Source organism: Epinephelus fuscoguttatus, linkage group LG23 (genome assembly GCF_011397635.1).
Source record: "Epinephelus fuscoguttatus linkage group LG23, E.fuscoguttatus.final_Chr_v1".
Lineage (NCBI taxonomy): Eukaryota > Metazoa > Chordata > Actinopteri > Perciformes > Serranidae > Epinephelus > Epinephelus fuscoguttatus.
In genome coordinates, this window is record NC_064774.1 from 13274841 (window position 1) to 13293547 (window position 18707).

Here is an 18707-nt window from a genome sequence, read left to right on the forward strand (position 1 = left end):
TTCTCTTATCTTTTGCCTTCTTTCTTTTCTAGGGAAATGTGTTGTCTCAGACTGAGAGGATTTCTCCCCTCGACTTCACTTTTGTTTCTACCTCTTCTGTTCTCTCCACAGCAGCCTCTTCACCTTGCTTCTTTCTCTTCATTCCCTTCTTATCTGACACTGTCACCCTTTTCCGCCTTCTCTGAGTATTCCCTTTGTCTACTACCCTGTCCTTCTCTTTCTTCACCGGTTGCTCCTGCTTAATTTTTCTCTCCAATTGCTTATTAGCCTTCACATTTTCTCTCGCCATTCTTTCCTCATCTGCCCTTTGTTCCTTCCTAATCTTTTCTAACTTCTTTCCATCTGACTCCTTTTCCTCGCTTTTGCATTTCTTATTCTCTCCTTCATCCTCTTCCCTCATCCCGTTTTGCAGCTCTTCCATTCCCCGACTCAACTTGATCTTCTTCCGAACATCGCTGATGTCTTTACTGTCCCAGCTGATGCCATAGCGGAGCCTCTGCACCATGAACCACATCTTCACCTGGTCTGGGTGCAGGGCGCAGCGCTGCGCCAGTGCTGCTGTCTGTCCCTGTGTCAGGTATGGGAACCTGTTGAAGGCCTTGTTCAGCTCTGCTTCTCCGTCCAACTGTAGGTCGAACTCGTTGGAGCGCACCCATATAAGCTTCTGACTGTCAGAGACCAGCGGGAGACACACTGCACTGGTTTGGTTCACAGTGAAAGCCATCGAGGCAATGATTGTGTCTGGTGTAGTCTGTCCAGGAGCATCAGGAGTCTTTCGTACGAGCTTGGGGAGTCCTTCATCAGCGTTTTGCCTCAGCTCTCTCATCTGTGGAAATGATTCCTGCAAAGAGAGGACAAACAGAAAGGGTTCATACCCAAGAAAAAAATGTATTCAATATAAAATAAAATGCAAAAACAGAAAAGCAATTGTCTAACGTACCTTTCATCTTTTTCTTAGTAGTTATTACGCTACATACTGTGACACTGTGGCTGCTGTGAATATCCCTTTAATATTTCAGTCAGGCAACTCACATGTGAAATGTTTATTTCAATGCAGAACATAGTTTGATTTTGGCATCTCCACTCCGACCTCATCACTCCCCGCAGGTATTTTTACATGAAATATAGAGGAGTGATGATAGCATGTTGCTTAAGGATCACTGTATAAGATTTAGGGGGATTTAGTTGCATCTAGCCGTGAGGACTGCTGATTGCAACCAGCTGAAACTTGTCCTGGTTAGAATTCCTTAAGTGTTCAAGCCGAATTATCCACGGAAGCCTTTTGTTCTCCAAAACAAATAGACCCAGCGATTTAAACCAGACGCTCTTCACAGAGGGGCTACAAACTCTGGTGGCTGATGCAAAAATGCAAAAAAGCAAATGGCCCTATCTAGAGCTAGTGTTTGGTTTGTCCATTCTGGGCTACTGTAGAAACATGGTGGTGCAACATGTTGGTCTCAGGCCCACAGGAAAGTAGCTCAGCCTTGCAGCAAATTTTTCACAAAATCCCTGTTGGCCCAAAAAGCATTTTACCCATAGGCCACCACTTTAAAAAGAAAAAAAAAACACCTGTAAAACTGTTGACAGGACAACTTAGACTGCAAACCAGATAAATTATAAATCATTCTATTCTGAATTTTTGAGGTTTTATATTTGTAAATCTTTCATCAAGCCAAGAAAAGCTATTTAAAAAGCTGTAACATCATCACAATGTAAAGTCTATTAGGTGATTATACACTAAAGAAAAATTGCCTATTATATTAGGCCTATATTCGATTCTGGCAATATATCCCCCTAAATCCTACACACAGGACCTTTACAATTGTTTTAATGGTATTGAAGTATTTATTAGGTAAATGGCTTCTTTCAGTGTTAAATTGTTATTTCTATATTAATGTGGTTTCAGCATTTAAGAGCAGGAGGTAGACCTAATTCACTTCATATACTGCTCTTTAGTTTAACATTTAATGCATCATATTTGATTTGTGGTGTTACGTAGCAAAGTTATTTGTGCTGAGTTAACGTTAGTCTACTTTATAACTGAAACCCCACAATATAATAATACTGGTGAGAAAATGAAATGCAGTGGTAGAAGAAAGTGACATATAATATAAATATCCTTACTTACCAGCTTAACTGGCCGTGTTTTAATTCCATTTTAACATGCTGACCTTAGATGAATAGCACCAAATTAACAACGTCGACACTGGCATTAAATTAGACTTATTTTAGCTATAAAGTATAAAAGTACTGTTGGCTTAGCTAACTTTAGCTTTAGCTAGCTAGCTAAATTCGCGCTTAACTCTGACGTTCAATCACATCTTCGCATTTGCATAAGTGTTACCGAGTACACCGTGTAATAAAGCAACGTTACAAATTATTGATCACCATCACTGATCGACTGAGCTGCGTCTGTAACGTACGGTCCGCCAGCATTCCGGCAACGTTAGCTAGTATACGTAACGTAAGCTAGTTAACGTTAGCCAGTTTAGCTAACGTTAGTAGCCTAGCCTACGTGTTGACGGTTACCTCTCAGGTTAGCTTGCTAAGTATGCTAACGTTATGATGCAGTTAATTTAGCAAAGTTTTCATTACTTTTAGACACCGAAATGATCAGTAACTTACATTTATAGTTTGTAGATCTTACCTTTGAGCGCACAAAAATGTCTTGAAGTGTAACAGGAGATAATTTGTTCTGCTGATCCGGTTCAGTGGGTCCAGATAAGTTAACACCGCTAACAGTGTCAAGTTAATGGGTAACGTTTCATCTTCTATGGCAGGAATACAGTTTACTGTCTGTAACTCCAGGGTTTATCTATAACATGGGGTGGGATGCTCAAAATAATGCAAGGTAATGAAATAAATACTTAGGGACTTAGTATAAATACTAAATTAAATATACCATTAGTTGCCAGTTTATTAGGTATTCCAGCTGTGGTCTAATGTGACAGCACTGTAACAAACCCTGCATTATCAGGGTTGTGTTCAGTGTTTGGTGGGAGTATTTTAGAGAGATGTTGATCCAACTTTATGTTCATTTTGGAGGCTGTCTTAACTAGAAAGTTATTACATATTACAATCCAACAGCTCCACAAACTCAGCCTCCAAAATTACAAAACCTTTAGGGACTGTTCTTTACTATCAGAAGAGGGAGGTGGGCGTGGTGTGACTGTTTTGTTTGTTTGTTTTCTTTTCTTTTTTTAATTTGACCATCTCTGAAGCTACAAATATTTTTCCTTTTGGGGAACTTTTAAATGAGACAGGTAGGATAAATTGATTTTGATGAAATATCACAATTTTAAGATTAAGTTTGAATATGTTTCCTGAGGGAAGCTTTCATCACACATGATGTCCGAAATTTGAATATCTGACAGTAATTTCTGTTTTTACCATAGACGGTAAAAATAATGGACGAGTTACCGTAATGTCACCAATTGGTTTTAAGGCTTGCGTTTTGAAGCCTCAAGTTCGGCATTGCGGCCGTTACCATTTGGCGACAGCCTGCCTCAAAGTGGCTCACCCTTAATTGAGGGTAACTTCAGGCCTTAATAAAATGTAAACGGCTGAGTTATATAAGAATTTCACTTCAGTACAGTTGTCATGAAGTGAGAAATTAGCCATAGAGACCAAAACCAGGCTGTAAACGTGTATTTCTGCCGTACAGTTGGGTATTTTCACATGGGGGTCTATGGGAATTGACTAGCATCCGGAGCCAGCCTCAAGTGGCCATTAGAGGAACTGCAGTTTTTGGCACTTCTGTGTTGGCTTAATTTTCCAGCTGTAGAGGTTGTGGCTGGTCTGTACAGTTTCTGGCTCTGATAAAGAGTGTGATTTTATTTTTTTGAAAATTCAAAATACAATAATTTAAAGATGTATGTCCCTCTGCTTAGCCAAAATCAAAAACATTCGTAACTCCTCTGTGCTTATAAATCAGCACTTTAACTTTCATGAAGGTAGGAACTATTTAATCTGGGGGGCAACTGTGTGCAGATTTTTCTACGTAGAATATTAACCTTTATTGAATGATAAGGCAAGATAAGATGAGGCTTTCTATGAGTGGCAGGGCAGACAGGGACATTATCATCCTGCTCTAAAAGGTGCAATTCATGTGTACACTGCAGTTTCTTTCCCAGGAAATGATACTGCTGGAGAGCAGTTCGAGCTATCACTCCAGACTCTAAGGGACCAGCAACAGGCAAACAGCTAACTCAAAGCCATTTGAAAATATTTAATTCCGACTCAGACACTTTTATTTTCAAGGACAACCCCAGGAATTCATTTCACAGAAACACAGGAGCAATTAATTCCAAGATTTTCCTGCTTTTGAAAACATGTCTGACAATCTTCAAAAGGACCAACATGTTGTCCTCTGCGACATGTGCATAGGGGAGGACAGGAAACCAGCACTGAAGACATGCATGAAATGTGAGATCTCCATGTGCGTCCAGCACCTCCAGGCCCACCTGACCACTCCTGTGTTACTACAAACTCATCCTCTGACTGAGCCTACGACTTTAGGTGGCACCACTAAATGCCCCCAACATGGCAAACTCCTGGAGTACTACTGCTTGGATGACATGACCTGTGTGTGTGTTTCCTGCGCCATTGAAGACCAGCACCGCCTGCACAATATGAAGACCTTCTCCACAGCCCACAAAGAGCTCCTGGAGAAGCTCAGCGCTGAGCAGCAGGACCTACAGGTGAAAACTGAGAATGTGAGTCTGGAGAAGTGGGAGAAGAGTGAGAGGGAGAAGCTGGCTCGCTCTAGTGTGCGCCTCATTAAGGCTGTAACTAACCTCCGCGACATTGCCCTGACCAGTGTCCAGAGTTCAGTATCCGCCCGTATGGTGTCCATCAAAACCAGCAAGAGCAGCATGCAAGCAGCACAGAAGGAGAAGGACACCTTCAGGTTCCTGCAGATGTATTCTCAGGTACATGAGGATATGGAGAAGGCCAAGGCTGTGGATCTGAGGAAAGGGATGGAGCCTGGCAGTGATCGGGACAAACTGGTTCAGAAGGTAGGACAGAATGGGGAAAAGATGGTGGAGCAAGCAGGCCACTTCTGGGGATCCCTGTTGAGTCTGGTTGACCCAGAGAACCACCAGGAGCTCATCAATACCAGTTCAGACCTGTTCTTTGAACCACAGAGTTTGGGCCCCGGCATGTCACTGTCCACAGACAAGAGGAAGGTTTTCTACACGAGTGGGCTGGGGCAATGTTCTGCCCGCGTGTTTTTCATTGAGAGTACACAGTCTCTTCCTAACTTACACAGATGTGTGATCGGCTTTTCGAACACTGTGACTGGACCATCGGTGTATGTGACCAACATTATGTAAAGAAGTTGAAAGATGGAGAAGCCTATGGACTCTGCTGCAAAGGCAACCAGCTCAGCTCTCTCACAACGGAGTATCTTGAGGTTACAGACTCATCTGGCCCTTTTAAAAAGCCTGAGAGGACAGTAACTGAGGAAAGGCAAATGGTTTCCCTTCAGGCCATCAACCCTCCAGATGAAGATGTGGCAAAACAAATAGCCCGACCACAAAAAGTGGAAGTGGTATGGGACTTTCCTAACTCATTAATGTTCAACAGCATGATCAGCCAGCACCAGAGGAGAAAAATAGTCACAGTAACCATCAATACCACCAGTCAGGACCTGTTCCCTTTTGTTTGCTTGAAAGTGGAAGAATCACAAAGGAGCTCAAGTAAGCCAAGCACAAGCAGACATGGAGCTGCTTTATTTTCATCTCAACCACAATGCCAGAAGCAATGGACATGCTCATGTGGGAGGGTTTACCCTGAGGCCGGTGATACATACAGTTATGGAGGGTGCAATTACCAGAAATCCTCTCAGACCACATGTTGTTGTGGGAAAGTTATTGGTGCCCTGCTCATCACAGAGATACTTTGTGAACTTCTGTAACGGACAGCCATGTCGCTGTCTATAGCTCACATCACAGCATTCCCATTTACATATTGTTAATCATATCTATTTCAGTGCTTAACAATCACTACCAGAATTTAGCTGTTTTCTTTGTTTCATTCACTGTATGTAAAAACTGATTAGTGCTAAGCTACAGTAAAATTAATATGTTGTGCTGTTGCTGCAAAGATCACAGTAATAATTATAACACATGCAAAACAAGTTTAAAGTGAGATTTTTCAGGTAAAGTGGAGCAAATCTGAAGCTGCAAATGTGATGAACTAGTTACTTACAAATCAAAATGTTGGTGGTCACATCCACATATATTTATTTTTGGTAAAAAAAAGTTTATATGTAGAATTTAACATTCATTCTGCTGCTTTGTGTCCTTTTGCTGTGCAGGAATGTCTTGTTTTGGCAGAGCCTGTTCTCATACATTTTTCAGTTTTATTGCCAAGTTTAACATATTTGTAAGAAAAAACATATTAACAAAGTAACTAGTCATTTGTAAGGCATTACATTTCAAAAATAACCTTCCCATTTGCCATTTTCTTTCAACAAGTCCCAATGTCTTTCTCACACACAAAGTTGCACTAACATGTTGCCAGGTTATGAATACATTTCCAGTCCCATGGCTATTGCTCTTGTCTAAAAGGGAAAGTGAAACTTAAAAGTATAAAAAAGGCTGCACCCAAATCTATCCAGCACCACCCTGAGTGTTTGGTTTAGCGGAAATCGAAACTGTTGTGCAGTGCCACTGTGGCAGAGTATTCAGAGCAGGCACCGAGAGACCAGAAACGAGTGGAAAAACTACTTTCAGCAAAATACGATTTTATTTGAAGTTTTCTGCCAAAACAGTCAACAAAAGAGCAACAAGGGGGATCCTAATGACTTTGTTCAGCACTGAACAATATTGAAGAAAATTCTAATCAGGACTTCCTGCTTTTGAAAACATGTCTGACAATCTTCAAATGGACCAACATGTTGTCCTCTGTGACATGTGCATAGGGGAGGACAGGAAACCAGCACTGAAGACCTGCATGAAATGTGAGATCTCCATGTGCGTCCAGCACCTCCAGGCCCACCTGATCACTCCTGTGTTACTACAAACTCATCCTCTGACCGAGCCTATGACTTTAGGTGGCACCAATAAATGCCCCCAACATGGCAAACTCCTGGAGTACTACTGCTTGGATGACATGACCTGTGTGTGTGTTTCCTGCGCCATTGAAGACCAGCACCGCCTGCACAATATGAAGACCTTCTCCACAGCCCACAAAGAGCTCCTGGAGAAGCTCAGCGCTGAGCAGCAGGACCTACAGGTGAAAACTGCTAAAAAGAATTTGAGTCTGGAGAAGTGGGAGAAGAGTGAGAGGGAGAAGCTGGCTCGCTCTAGTGTGCGCCTCATTGAGGCTGTGACTAATCTGCGTGACATTGCCCTGACCAGTGTCCACAGTTCAGTATCTGCCCGTATGGTGTCCATCAAAACCAGCAAGAGCAGCATGCAAGCAGCACAGAAGGAGAAGGACACCTTCAGGTTCCTGCAGATGTATTCTCAGGTACAGCAGGATATGGAGAAGGCCAAGGCTGTGGATCTGAGGAAAGGGATGGAGCCTGGCAGTGATCGAGACAAACTGGTTCAGGACATCAAACAGAATGGGGAAAAGATGGTGGAGCAAGCAGGCCACTTCTGGGGATCCTTGTTGAGTCTGGTTGACCCAGAGAACCACCAGGAGCTCATCAATACCAGTTCAGACCTGATCTTTGAACCACAGAGTTTGGGCCCCAGCATGTCACTGTCCAAAGACAGGAGGAAGGTTTTCTACACGGGGCTAGAGCCATATTCTGCCACTCTTCTAATTCGTAGTACCAGGTCAACTCCTAAATTTCAAAGGTGGGTGGTCAGTCTTTCCTGTCCTGACTGGACCATTGGTTTATGTGACAAACAGTTTGCACAGAACTTGACGTATGGACATGTCTATGGTCTGTGCCGCAAGGATAACAGGCTCAGCTCACTCACGACTGCCCGTGATGATGGTTCATGGCAGCAGAGAACACTTAGACCTTTAATCACACAGCTGAAAAATGGAGATGAGTCCGTACCACGACCTGGGGTGGTGGAGGTGTTTTTGAACTCTGATGCTTCCTCACTGTCCTTCTTCAGTAAAACTGGACGGCACCAGAGAGAAGAAATAATCACAATTAAGATGAGTCTCAACAACTGCGACCTGGCCCCCTTTGTTCATGTAGCAAAGACAAATGCCCAAAATATCCTCCAGCAGCAATGGAAGTGCCACTGTAGGCAGGTTAACTACACAGGGAGCATGTTGTGGCAAATGAAAGATAAGCAGTTCTACAACTCCTTCCAAAGTAATTGTTCCTGCGGAGCATATATTGGTGACGAATGCATCACAGAGGTGGTTTGTGAACTTCAGTAATGACTGGGACACCACTGATCATTGCTAATCATTATACAAAGTGCCTACAAATATCAACAGTAATAACATATTTTGCTTTCACTGGATAAGAATAAATATTATTGATTAGTGTTAAGTTGCTTTAAAATGAAAATATAAGCTGTTATTGCAAATATCAGTAATCTGCCAATGCTGCAAAGTGTACAAAATACAATCTAGCACTATAAGCATTGTTATGACTTCCGCTGCATGTCTTATGTTTGTTATTTTGTTTTGGGTGTCACTTACAATGTACACGAGTCAACGCTGTCATTATGTTGTATTGGTAATGTCTCTGCAGTTTCTGGCTGCTTGTTGAAGGTGTTTGTCTCCACCTGCTGGTGGTGAAAGTGTCATTGCTCTCACATTGTGCTTCCTTACAGTCTGAATGATCCAAACAATAATAAAGCCAGAAAACTTTTAAGATGTGGAATGTTTTTATTGACCGGTTAAAACGAGTGAATTTAAAAACTGCAGTTTCACACGATGTGACGAGATGTGATGAGAAAACAAACCAGCACAGATCATGTAAAAACAGCTTGGAATGGAGTGTCTACAGACAATGTGTGAAGTGAAACCATACCCCAGAATACGGTGTGAAACCTCCAAGGAATGACCCCGTAATTTAAGGGTTGTAATAAATCATAATATAAACGTGCACACCACTAACAGAAGCCCACACAAACTTTGGTACTGATCAAGAGCAGCTAGAACAAGAGAGGAGAAAAGCTGCAAATACTTCTATCTTGAACACCTCTGCTATGAATTCAGCACTTAAGGCTATGTACTGCATGTGCTCTAGTGGTGTACTAGCAGTCAACATATACTGGTCCATGTATAACTTCTCCCAAAATTCATCTACGACTTAAAAAGTATGACACAAGTTTCAAAACATATCTGTAGAACAATAACGGAAACTAAATATTAGACTCTTAAAGGTAAACTTTGGTGTTTTTGAACCTGGGCCCTATTTTTCCATGTTTTCATGTCTAAGTGACTCATGGAGACAACAAATTTTAAATTGGTCCAGTCTTGAGAGACAACTGCTGCTGCACTGTAACCACTAAAGACATGTTTGCACTGTTAATTTACGTCCATTGGAAGTGCTTGATTGCCACGAACAGGCTCAGATTGTTATTATGAGCGTCCGAAACTCTACTTTTTGCTGATCCAGTCTGTTTATTATTGTGTCTAACCTCCGTGTACGAATGAAACATTTTAAATGTCTACTGACGTTAGAATTTCATGTTGTGTGGACATTAACGTGACAATGTTGTGCAGATGATGGGTTGTTCTCCATACCTAACAACTAAATGTGGATGTTATCCTACATCAAGACGATGTTGGCAAGACACGTTTGGAAGACACTGAGTTTTGGTTAATTTGATTACTTAATACCACTGTCGCTTGTCGTCAGCGTTCTACGTCAAATTAATATTGGCATTAGATACTGTCCATACACCCAGCGTCACAACCTAAATTCAACCAAATATCAATGTCTAACAACATTGGTGGGCAGCTAGAAGTCTCTCTCAACGTCAAGTCTCAGATTTTTTCCGCAGTTAGCGAAAAAAATTAGCTAAATATTCAGCCGTGATGCCGAAAATTCTTCCAGGAACTCCTTTCTCCAACTGTCACTTGTGCTTCTTCCGTTGTTCTTCTTGAAACACAAAACCTCTCGCAAGATTTCAAAGCCATTTTTCTCCTTGTGCAATATATGGTCACAATAACAAGCAGTCTGATTTCATATCTATGTAGGGATCCCTTCCATAAGCTGTCAGACACTATTATCAACAATCTGAGCCTGTTAGTGGCAAAAACAAGCACTTTCAATGGATGTGAATTAACAGTGCACGACTGCCCATAGGGAGTACACTGCAGACTGTTTTGCTGTGCGGCTGCAGCGCGCTCTCTTAATACTTCAATTATTTTTGTTTGTGCTAAAAAATACCAACATTTAATTTAAATCTTAAATTACAGATCATTTAAGTGCAAAACTTAAAGAGTGTTGGAATGATTACATTTCTAAAGACAGTTCCGATTAGCCTCAGCAGCTGCATCATATTTAGTACTTTCTACATAATTTAAGACATTTGCTATGTTTGTATGTGTGTGTGTGTGTGTGTGTGTGTGTGTGTGTGTGTGTGTGACAGAGGCTGACAGTAAGATCTCGACACAGAGCACAGACACATGTTGTAGATTCTGTTTAAACCTACAACAGATTTGCATAAAAAGAACAATTAAGGAGCTTGCATTGGAACGAGGAGACAGCAGATGTTTATCTTACTGTCTAGAGACTCTCTGAGCCCTGAAACAATGCACTGTATGAAAAAAAATTAACATTCAGAAAACCCAATATACTCAAAATTGCATTGAACCTTAGCTTATGCAGATAACACAACCAATAAGGGTAGAAAAAGGACAGTATTTAGGTATTAATATGGATGCCTGTTCGCTTGTGTCTACATGTGGGAGTCGGGCAGTGTTGCAGACTTATCCTTCGACCTGAAGCAGGATCAAGCTGCGTGTTCAGCTGTCGTTGCCAAAGACGGTGTTGAGCTGTTGGGTGACCCTGATGAAGGTCGTCCTGCGGCTCAGCTCCTTCAGTTTGCCTGCCCCAACGTAGGTGCATGTGGACCGGACCCCGCCCAGGACGTCACGTATTGTCTCCTCCACTGGACCTTTGTAAGGAACTTCGACTGTCTTCCCCTCTGACGCTCTGGAAGCGAAACACACTGGGGTTATTCTCAGAGGAGACAGTGTAAACAACTCACACACACCTCAAACACATGAGAGAGGCCGGCGTATTTTTCCTTTACACACAAAAATAACTGTGACTCTGACCTGTACTCAGCCACGCCTCCTGCGTGTTTCTTCATCGCCGTGTCGGAACTCATTCCGTAGAACAGTTTGTATTTCTTGCCGTTTTTCTCAATGACCTCTCCCCCACTTTCCATGTGGCCAGCGAGCATACCACCCAGCATCACAAAGTCCGCTCCAGCACCTGGGAGCAAACGTAAAGTGAGAAGCTTGTTTTTGACAGAAAGAATTCTCGCTGTAGTTGGAATATGAGCGCAACATTAAAACACGGCAATTTACCGAAAGCCTTTGAGACATCTCCTGGGCAAGTACATCCCCCATCCTGTGTGAAAGAGATGAGAGGAGAAGACAAAACACAATGTTATGAGTGTGACTGTATGTTTATCACTGCTGCACGTACACCCTGGAAACACAAGATAAGGCTGTACATTCTCAGGGTGAAATGAACGTCTAACAAACTACACTGACCGTGGGAAGAGAAGAGAAACCCTGGGTTAAACACAGTAACATTATACAGGCTATTTTATGAGGTAACCAAAGACATTAAAGATAGATTAACCAATAGTTTCTATTATAAGTATCAGTTTAAGGAACAGTTCTTGTCTGGAGTTAGATGGTATGATCAATATGAACCTCAAACCATTAGCCAGTTAGCTTAGGATAAAGCATGAAAACTGGAAACGGGAAGATATCTGAATATGGTGATTTCAGAAAGAACTAGGCTAGCTGTTTCCCCTGTTTCAAGCCCATATGCTAAGCTAAGCTAACTGGCTACAGCTTCCCATTTAGCACACAGACATTAGAGTGGTATCAATCATCTCATCTAAAGGCCCAATAAACCAAACTGCTAAGCTAACTGGCTACAGCTTCCCATTTAGCACACAGACACGAGAGCGGTATCAATCTTCTCATCTAAAGGCCCAATAAACCAAACTGACATCAAAGTGCTAGTGGCGACAAAGGCCAACTGTTGCATCACCTCACATTGCCTGTGTCTAGGCCAAAAAGTTGCACCTGAACACACCGTAAAGACTACAGCCAACAGCCAACTAGCATGTATGTTCTGCACCTGCGTGAGAGGAAGTAACTCTCCATACCAACAGGCTGCAGTAGTCTGTATTTGTCGGTAAAAAAGAGAAACCAGAAGACAGATAGGACAGACACAAGATGCTAGTTAGCCAGTTACCACATTAACAACACGATTTTCAAAGAACCAAGGATATTCACTGTGCGCTAGCAAACAATAACACAAACAATTACAAACCTTTCATGGCAAAGAGCTCAATTGCTAAAAAGAATAATCTTACCTAATATAACAAGTTTTTTGTTGTCGATTTCATGCCCTCTTGACTTAAGTTAAGCAGTGTGTAGGAGCCATGAATGAATTCAGAGGTATTTTTGTAGGTGTATGACAGTTTAAATTTAAATATTGGTGTTTGTTATTGTTTATGATATTATTTAGGCTTTTTTGTGATTATGTTGATGAGGGAAGTAGGTCATATGGATATGGGCGGGGATATTAGGTTAATATAGGCACCTGCTCACCTGTGTGGCCAGAGAGAGAGAGAGGGTGAGCAGGGTCGCCGTATTTTTTGTTGACCGCTATTTTCTTCGATCACTGTGATCACTTTGATTATGAGTTTGTGCACAGTATCATGAGTTGATTATTTCTTTTTCGTTAATAAAAAGTTAAACTTATTTTTTTCGCATCTCAGTGATTTTTCCCGTTAAGCGCGTCAGACAAAGGAAAGGCCCGGCTGCAGCCTCTCAGCGACTCTTTGTTTGTGAAGTCGCTACATTTTGTCAACAAAAAGGCATTAAAAGGAAACATCATCGGACACCGCAACGGATCAAAGGATCAAGAGGACAAAAGAGGAAGAGGATTCAATCAAACAACCATCGGGATAAAAGACGGAGGTAGGCGCTGGCTGTTAAACAGATTTGGAACCGCTGGCATAGCGAACTACAGCCAGGTAAGCTCACCTGTGGATGTGCGCATGAAGCTGTATATTAATGGAAGGAATGCGGCTTGCATATTGACTGCCGTTTGTTCATTGGGAACCATGGCGTGATGGATTGAGGACTGAATCCTTCTGCGCACCGGCGTTATCATTATTGCAATACTGGTGCTGAATTTATCTCCATGCTATAAATGTGTGAATCTTCGCTCTGTCGCTCTGAAGTTGCTGCTGCTCTGCTGTTACATGGGATGATGATTATTGGATGAACTTCCTTTTCTTCTGTGGATGTGGTTTAAATGCACAAACAATATATTGGAAAAAATCGAAAAGGAAATCAATGGAGAAAATGAGTCAATAAATGCTGCTGTTGCAAGTTTTGAAATGGATGTGTTTTAAAGGCACAAACTGAAAAATCAAAGTGAAATCAAAGTACAAAAATGAGTGAAACAAATGCTGGTGTTGAAATGGAGTGTGGGAAAAGAGAAACTAAACTCACAGCCAAGGCCTGGGTAAATAAAATAGAAAAACTTCAGCATGAACGCAAAATCATTGTGAATAAAATAAAAGGGCTTATACCGGAAATGAAAACGCTTATGAAAAGCAAGGAAAATATCTCACATGTTCAACCTCATCTGGAGAATTTAATTCAACTTTGTGAGAATGCTAACATGTCACATAATGTGTTGATTCCTCTACTGCCTGAGGACGAACAAAACAAACAAAATGAATGGTTTGCCGGCATCATGAAATATAGTAACACATTTGAAGAGGATGTTAAAAGGTGGCTGAGTGAATCTGAGGAGCCACAACAAAATAACAGTCTTGGTCAATCGGATCCTGCTGCAGTCAGTGAAGGAGTGCTTCATTGTCCAACAGAGGATGAACATCAGGCACCAACTCAGGCTGCGTCCATAATCATGACAGAGGGCATGCAAGATAACATAAAACCGAGTGACAGTGTATCAAATGTGGGAAACAACTCTGCTATTGGAGGAAAGTCTGCTGTTTCTACTGCTTCTTCTGCACGTCTTAAAGCCGAGGCTGACTTGGCAGCATTAATGGCAAGACAGAAACTATTGAAGGACAAACATGAACTGGAGGAGCAGGAGGAACGGCTGAGGAGAAAGAAAGAGCAGCTAAAATTGGATGAAGATATTGCAGCGCACATGGCTAAATTAAATGTGTTACGATCTCGGAGCATTCTAAGTGGAAAGGGTTCTTTAGCCAAGCGCTCTGATGGAATGAACTCTTACCTGGAAAAAGGAAAATCAAACCAAAGGGCTCTCAATGTTAATGCGAATGCATTTATTCCACAAATGTCACTGAAACAAAAGGAAACCAAACATGATTACATGGATCCAGGAGCAAGGCCTAAAGAGAAAACTGCACCTCAGTTCATTCATTCTGAGCCTGTGTCAGTTAATGAACCCAAACAACATTCAGTGAATCACCGTGCTAATGAGAACACCCAAATTCAAAATGAAGATATATGGAATGCAGGATTTGGATCAAAAAATGAGGATCACAACAATATGCTGGGAATTATGAGGAAGCAAAATGAAATAACTACGCTTTTGATACAACAGCAATGCCTCTCATCGTTGCCAAAGAGAGATCCCAATTTTTGATGGTGATCCATTAAAATATCAAGCATTTATTAAAGCTTTTGAGAATGGTGTGGAAAGAAACACTGAGAACTACAGTGACAGACTCTATTTCCTGGAGCAGTACACTAGAGGTCACCCTAAGGAACTGGTTAGAAGCTGCCAGCATTTTAATCCAGAGAGGGGCTATGTCAAGGCTAAAGCTCTACTGAAGGAGCATTTTGGGAATGAACAGAAAGTAGCGGCTGCATATATGGAAAGGGCTCTTTCATGGCCTCCCATCAAAACAGAGGAGGTAAAGGCTCTCCAGGACTACAGTCTTTTCCTCAGAGGCTGTTCTAATGCCATGGAAGGGGTGGAATATTTGCATGAGCTAGACCTGCCTGCCAATATGCTCGCAATTATAAGGAAGTTGCCTTACAAATTCAGAGACAAGTGGAGAACTGTAGCCTGTGAGCTGCAGGAGAGGCGCAACCAGAGACCTACATTCAGTGACATCACCAATTTTATTGAGAGACAAGTGAAAATCTTGACTGACCCAGTGTTTGAAATATACAGGATGCTCCCCAACAACAATAAATAAAGGTGTAAACAAACTCAAGCAACAGCGTTCTGGAATGAAAGGAACCAGCTTTGCCACCACTGTAGTTCCTGTAGAAAATAAAACTCAGCCTAGAACCAAAGAGAAGGAACAACTTCAAGCGGCAAGGAGGATGTGTCTTTGTTGTGGAGGAGGACACACATTGGATTCGTGTCCTCAGTTGGAGACAAGACCCACAAGGAGAAGATAGGCTTCTTACGAGAAAGGGGTGTCTGTTTTGGCTGTTTGTGTATAGGACACATCAGCAAAGATTGCAGAAAACGTATTTCTTGTGCAAAGTGTGGTCTACTACATCCAAATGTTCTTCATATCCCTCCAAAGGCAAAGGTAAAGGACTCTGATCAAACAGAAGGGAAATCAGAGAAAACAGTGGACAGCACCTTGGTGTCAAGTGGTCTCACTGGGGCTGGTGATCACGATTGTAAACTTCCCATAGTTCCTGTACAAGTTAAGTCGAAGAAGTGCAAAATCATTACCACCTATGCTTTCTTGGATCAAGGAAGTACAGCAGTATTCTGCACGGAGGCACTGTTGCATAAGCTGGACCTCACAGGAAAGAAGGCACGTATTCTCTTGCGGACCATGGGACAGGAAAGGGTGGTAAGCAGCCATATTGTGTCAGGACTGGAGGTGGCTGGCTTAAACTGTGATCATTTCTGCGAGCTGCCCAAAACTTTCACACAGGAGTGTATGCCTGTCCACAGTGGGAATATTCCAAGACAGAGGATCTTCAGGGATGGCCACATTTGAAATATGTTCATTTGCCTGAGATAGATGCAGGGATTGAGCTGCTGATTGGGATAAATGTTCCTAAGGCCTTGGAACCACTGCAAGTCATTCACAGCGTAAATGGTGGGCCCTATGCAATCAGGACAATGCTGGGGTGGACTGTAAATGGACCTTTAAATGGAGAAAGTGAGGAAGCAATGGATTGTGAGCAGCCAGAGTTATCAGTGAACAGAGTGTCAGTTGTGAATTTGGATGAACTTTGGCAGCAGCAGTTCAAGGTGGATTTCCTGAATGCAGTGTGGATGAGCAACCTGGAACGTCAAGAGAGGATCAGAAGTTTATGGACTTGGTTACAAACTCAGCAAAGCAAGTGAATGGCCATTACCAGATCAGCTTACCATTAAGGAATGAGGAACTCAGTATGCCAAATAATAGGATAATTGTTGAGCAACGTGCCAAGTACTTGAAGAGGAGGCTTCTGAAGGACTCATCATTCCATGCAGAATACACAGCCTTCATGAACGATCTGGTTGCCAAAGGTTATGCTGAAAGAGTGCCTGAAGATGAGTTGGAGCGCTGTGATGGCAAGGTTTGGTATATCCCCCACCATGGCGTTTACCATCCAACAAAGAGGAAGATCAGAGTTGTCTTTGACTGTGGAGCAAGTTTCCAAGGAACATCTCTCAATGCTCAGCTCCTACAAGGACCAGATCTGACCAGTTCATTGATTGGGGTGGTGACTAGGTTCAGGAAAGAACCAGTGGTGATCATGGCAGATGTTGAATCCATGTTTCACCAGGTAAGGGTACCAGCTGAAGATGCTGATTTGTTGAGGTTTCTCTGGTGGTCCGATGGGGATTTAAATCAAGATCAATTTAAATCAGATCTCAGTGACTTCAGAATGATGGTGCATCTCTTTGGGGCAACTTCATCTCCCAGCTGCGCCAATTTTGCTCTCAGGAAATGTGCAAAAGATAATGAAGAACAATTCAGCCAAGAAGTGATTGATAAGGTCCTACATTGCTTCTATGTGGATGATTGTCTGGTGTCGGTGTCTTCAGAGGAGGAAGCTGTGTCTCTCTATCACGACCTTGATTCCATCTGTGCAAAGGGTGGTTTCCAGCTTAGGAAGTGGATAAGCACAGACGTGAGGTTATGGCTGCAATACCTGAAAGTCAACGCGCCACAGACATGAAAGGGTTGGACCTGGATCAGGATCAGCTACCAGTGGAGAGAGTGCTTGGTGTGGAATGGTGCATTCAGTCTGACACCTTTAAGTTCAAGATCATCATCAAGGACAGACCACTCACCAGGAGAGAATTCTCTCAGCTGTCAGCTCCATTTACGATCCTCTTGGAATCCTGAGCCCTGTTGTGTTGTCGGCTAAGAAAATCTTAAGGGATCTGTGCAGGAGATCACTTGGCTGGGATGACGTCATACCTGAACCAGTTGCTAACGAGTGGATGACTTGGCTGCAGGAACTGTGCCATCTAGAGGATTTTAACATCATGAGATGCTTGAAACCACTAAACTTTGGAGAGACAACCACGGCACAGCTGCACCATTTCTGTGACGCAAGTGAAGATGGTTATGGGGTAGTGACTTACCTGCTGTCGCATAGCAAAGACTCACAGGTACACAGTGCTTTTGTCATGGGAAAGGCTAGGGTGGCTCCACTTAAGTCTGTTACCATCCCTCGTATGGAGCTCATCGCTGCCACTATGGCAAGCCGCATTGATGTTCTGTGGAGGAGAGAGCTACATATGGATCTTCAGGATTCAGTGTTTTGGACAGACAGTGCATCTGTGCTCAAATATATCAAGAATGAGACTTCCAGGTTCAAAGTCTTTGTTGCTAACAGGGTCTCAGAAATTCTCAAAGTTTCACAGTCTTCTCAATGGAGGTATGTAGACACTGCAAGCAACCCAGCAGATGTGGCCTCTAGAGGCTTGAAAGTGGATGCATTCCTCAAAAATCGGACATGGGTATCAGGTCCACCTTTTCTCTGTCAACCTGAGTGTGTGTGGCCTGTTAATCCTGAGGATGTTCACCAGCTTCCATCAGATGACCCTGAGGTCAAGAAAGCTGCTGCAGTGAATGCTGTACAGGCCAGAGAAGAGATTGATGCTGTGACGCGATGATCAGTTATTTCTCATCTTGGATTGGTCTGAAAAAATCTGTGGCTTGGATATTGAGATTCAAGAACTGGCTCTTGGCTTGCTGCCAGAAGAGGAAAGAGTTGAGCACTGAGCTTGCACAGTCTGATTTGGATGTGATACAACGAGGATGTTCGTTGAGGAAGGACATGGATGCTTTCAAAAGGGAGACAGTTCCAAGTTATCTGTCAGTGGAGGAGCTGGAGAAGGCTGAACTGGAAATCATCAGGTTCTGCCAAAGGAAGAAGTTTCCAGAGGAATTCTCCAGGCTACAACATGGCAGAAGTGTTAAGGGCCATAGCCACATTTATAAACTCTGCCCACTGGTGAAGATGGGTGTTCTGAGAGTTGGTGAGTCGGCTGAGCAGGTCGTCTATGCCTGCAGAGGCTAAACATCCCATAATACTGGCTAAAGATTTCCATATCTCAGACATTCTTCTGAGGCATATTCATCAAGTGG

At 42.6% G+C, this 18707-nt stretch overlaps 3 protein-coding genes across 3 annotated transcripts in view; 2 read left to right on the forward strand and 1 right to left on the reverse strand.

Moving 5' to 3' along the window:
• tinf2 (TERF1 (TRF1)-interacting nuclear factor 2) overlaps positions 1-18707 on the reverse strand; it is a 57202-nt gene that overhangs the window by 14838 nt on the left and 23657 nt on the right. The gene's annotated exons all lie outside the window — the stretch shown is intronic.
• The window catches only part of cideb (cell death inducing DFFA like effector b), a 54649-nt gene that overhangs the window by 6228 nt on the left and 29714 nt on the right, over positions 1-18707 (forward strand). The window lies entirely within an intron of this gene.
• si:dkey-183c6.9 (uncharacterized) lies at positions 4477-8362 on the forward strand. Its single transcript, XM_049568110.1, has 2 exons — positions 4477-4518; positions 7061-8362. The coding sequence occupies exon 2, from the start codon at positions 7120-7122 to the stop codon at positions 8356-8358; it is 1239 nt and encodes a 412-aa protein (XP_049424067.1). The 5' UTR covers positions 4477-4518; positions 7061-7119; the 3' UTR covers positions 8359-8362.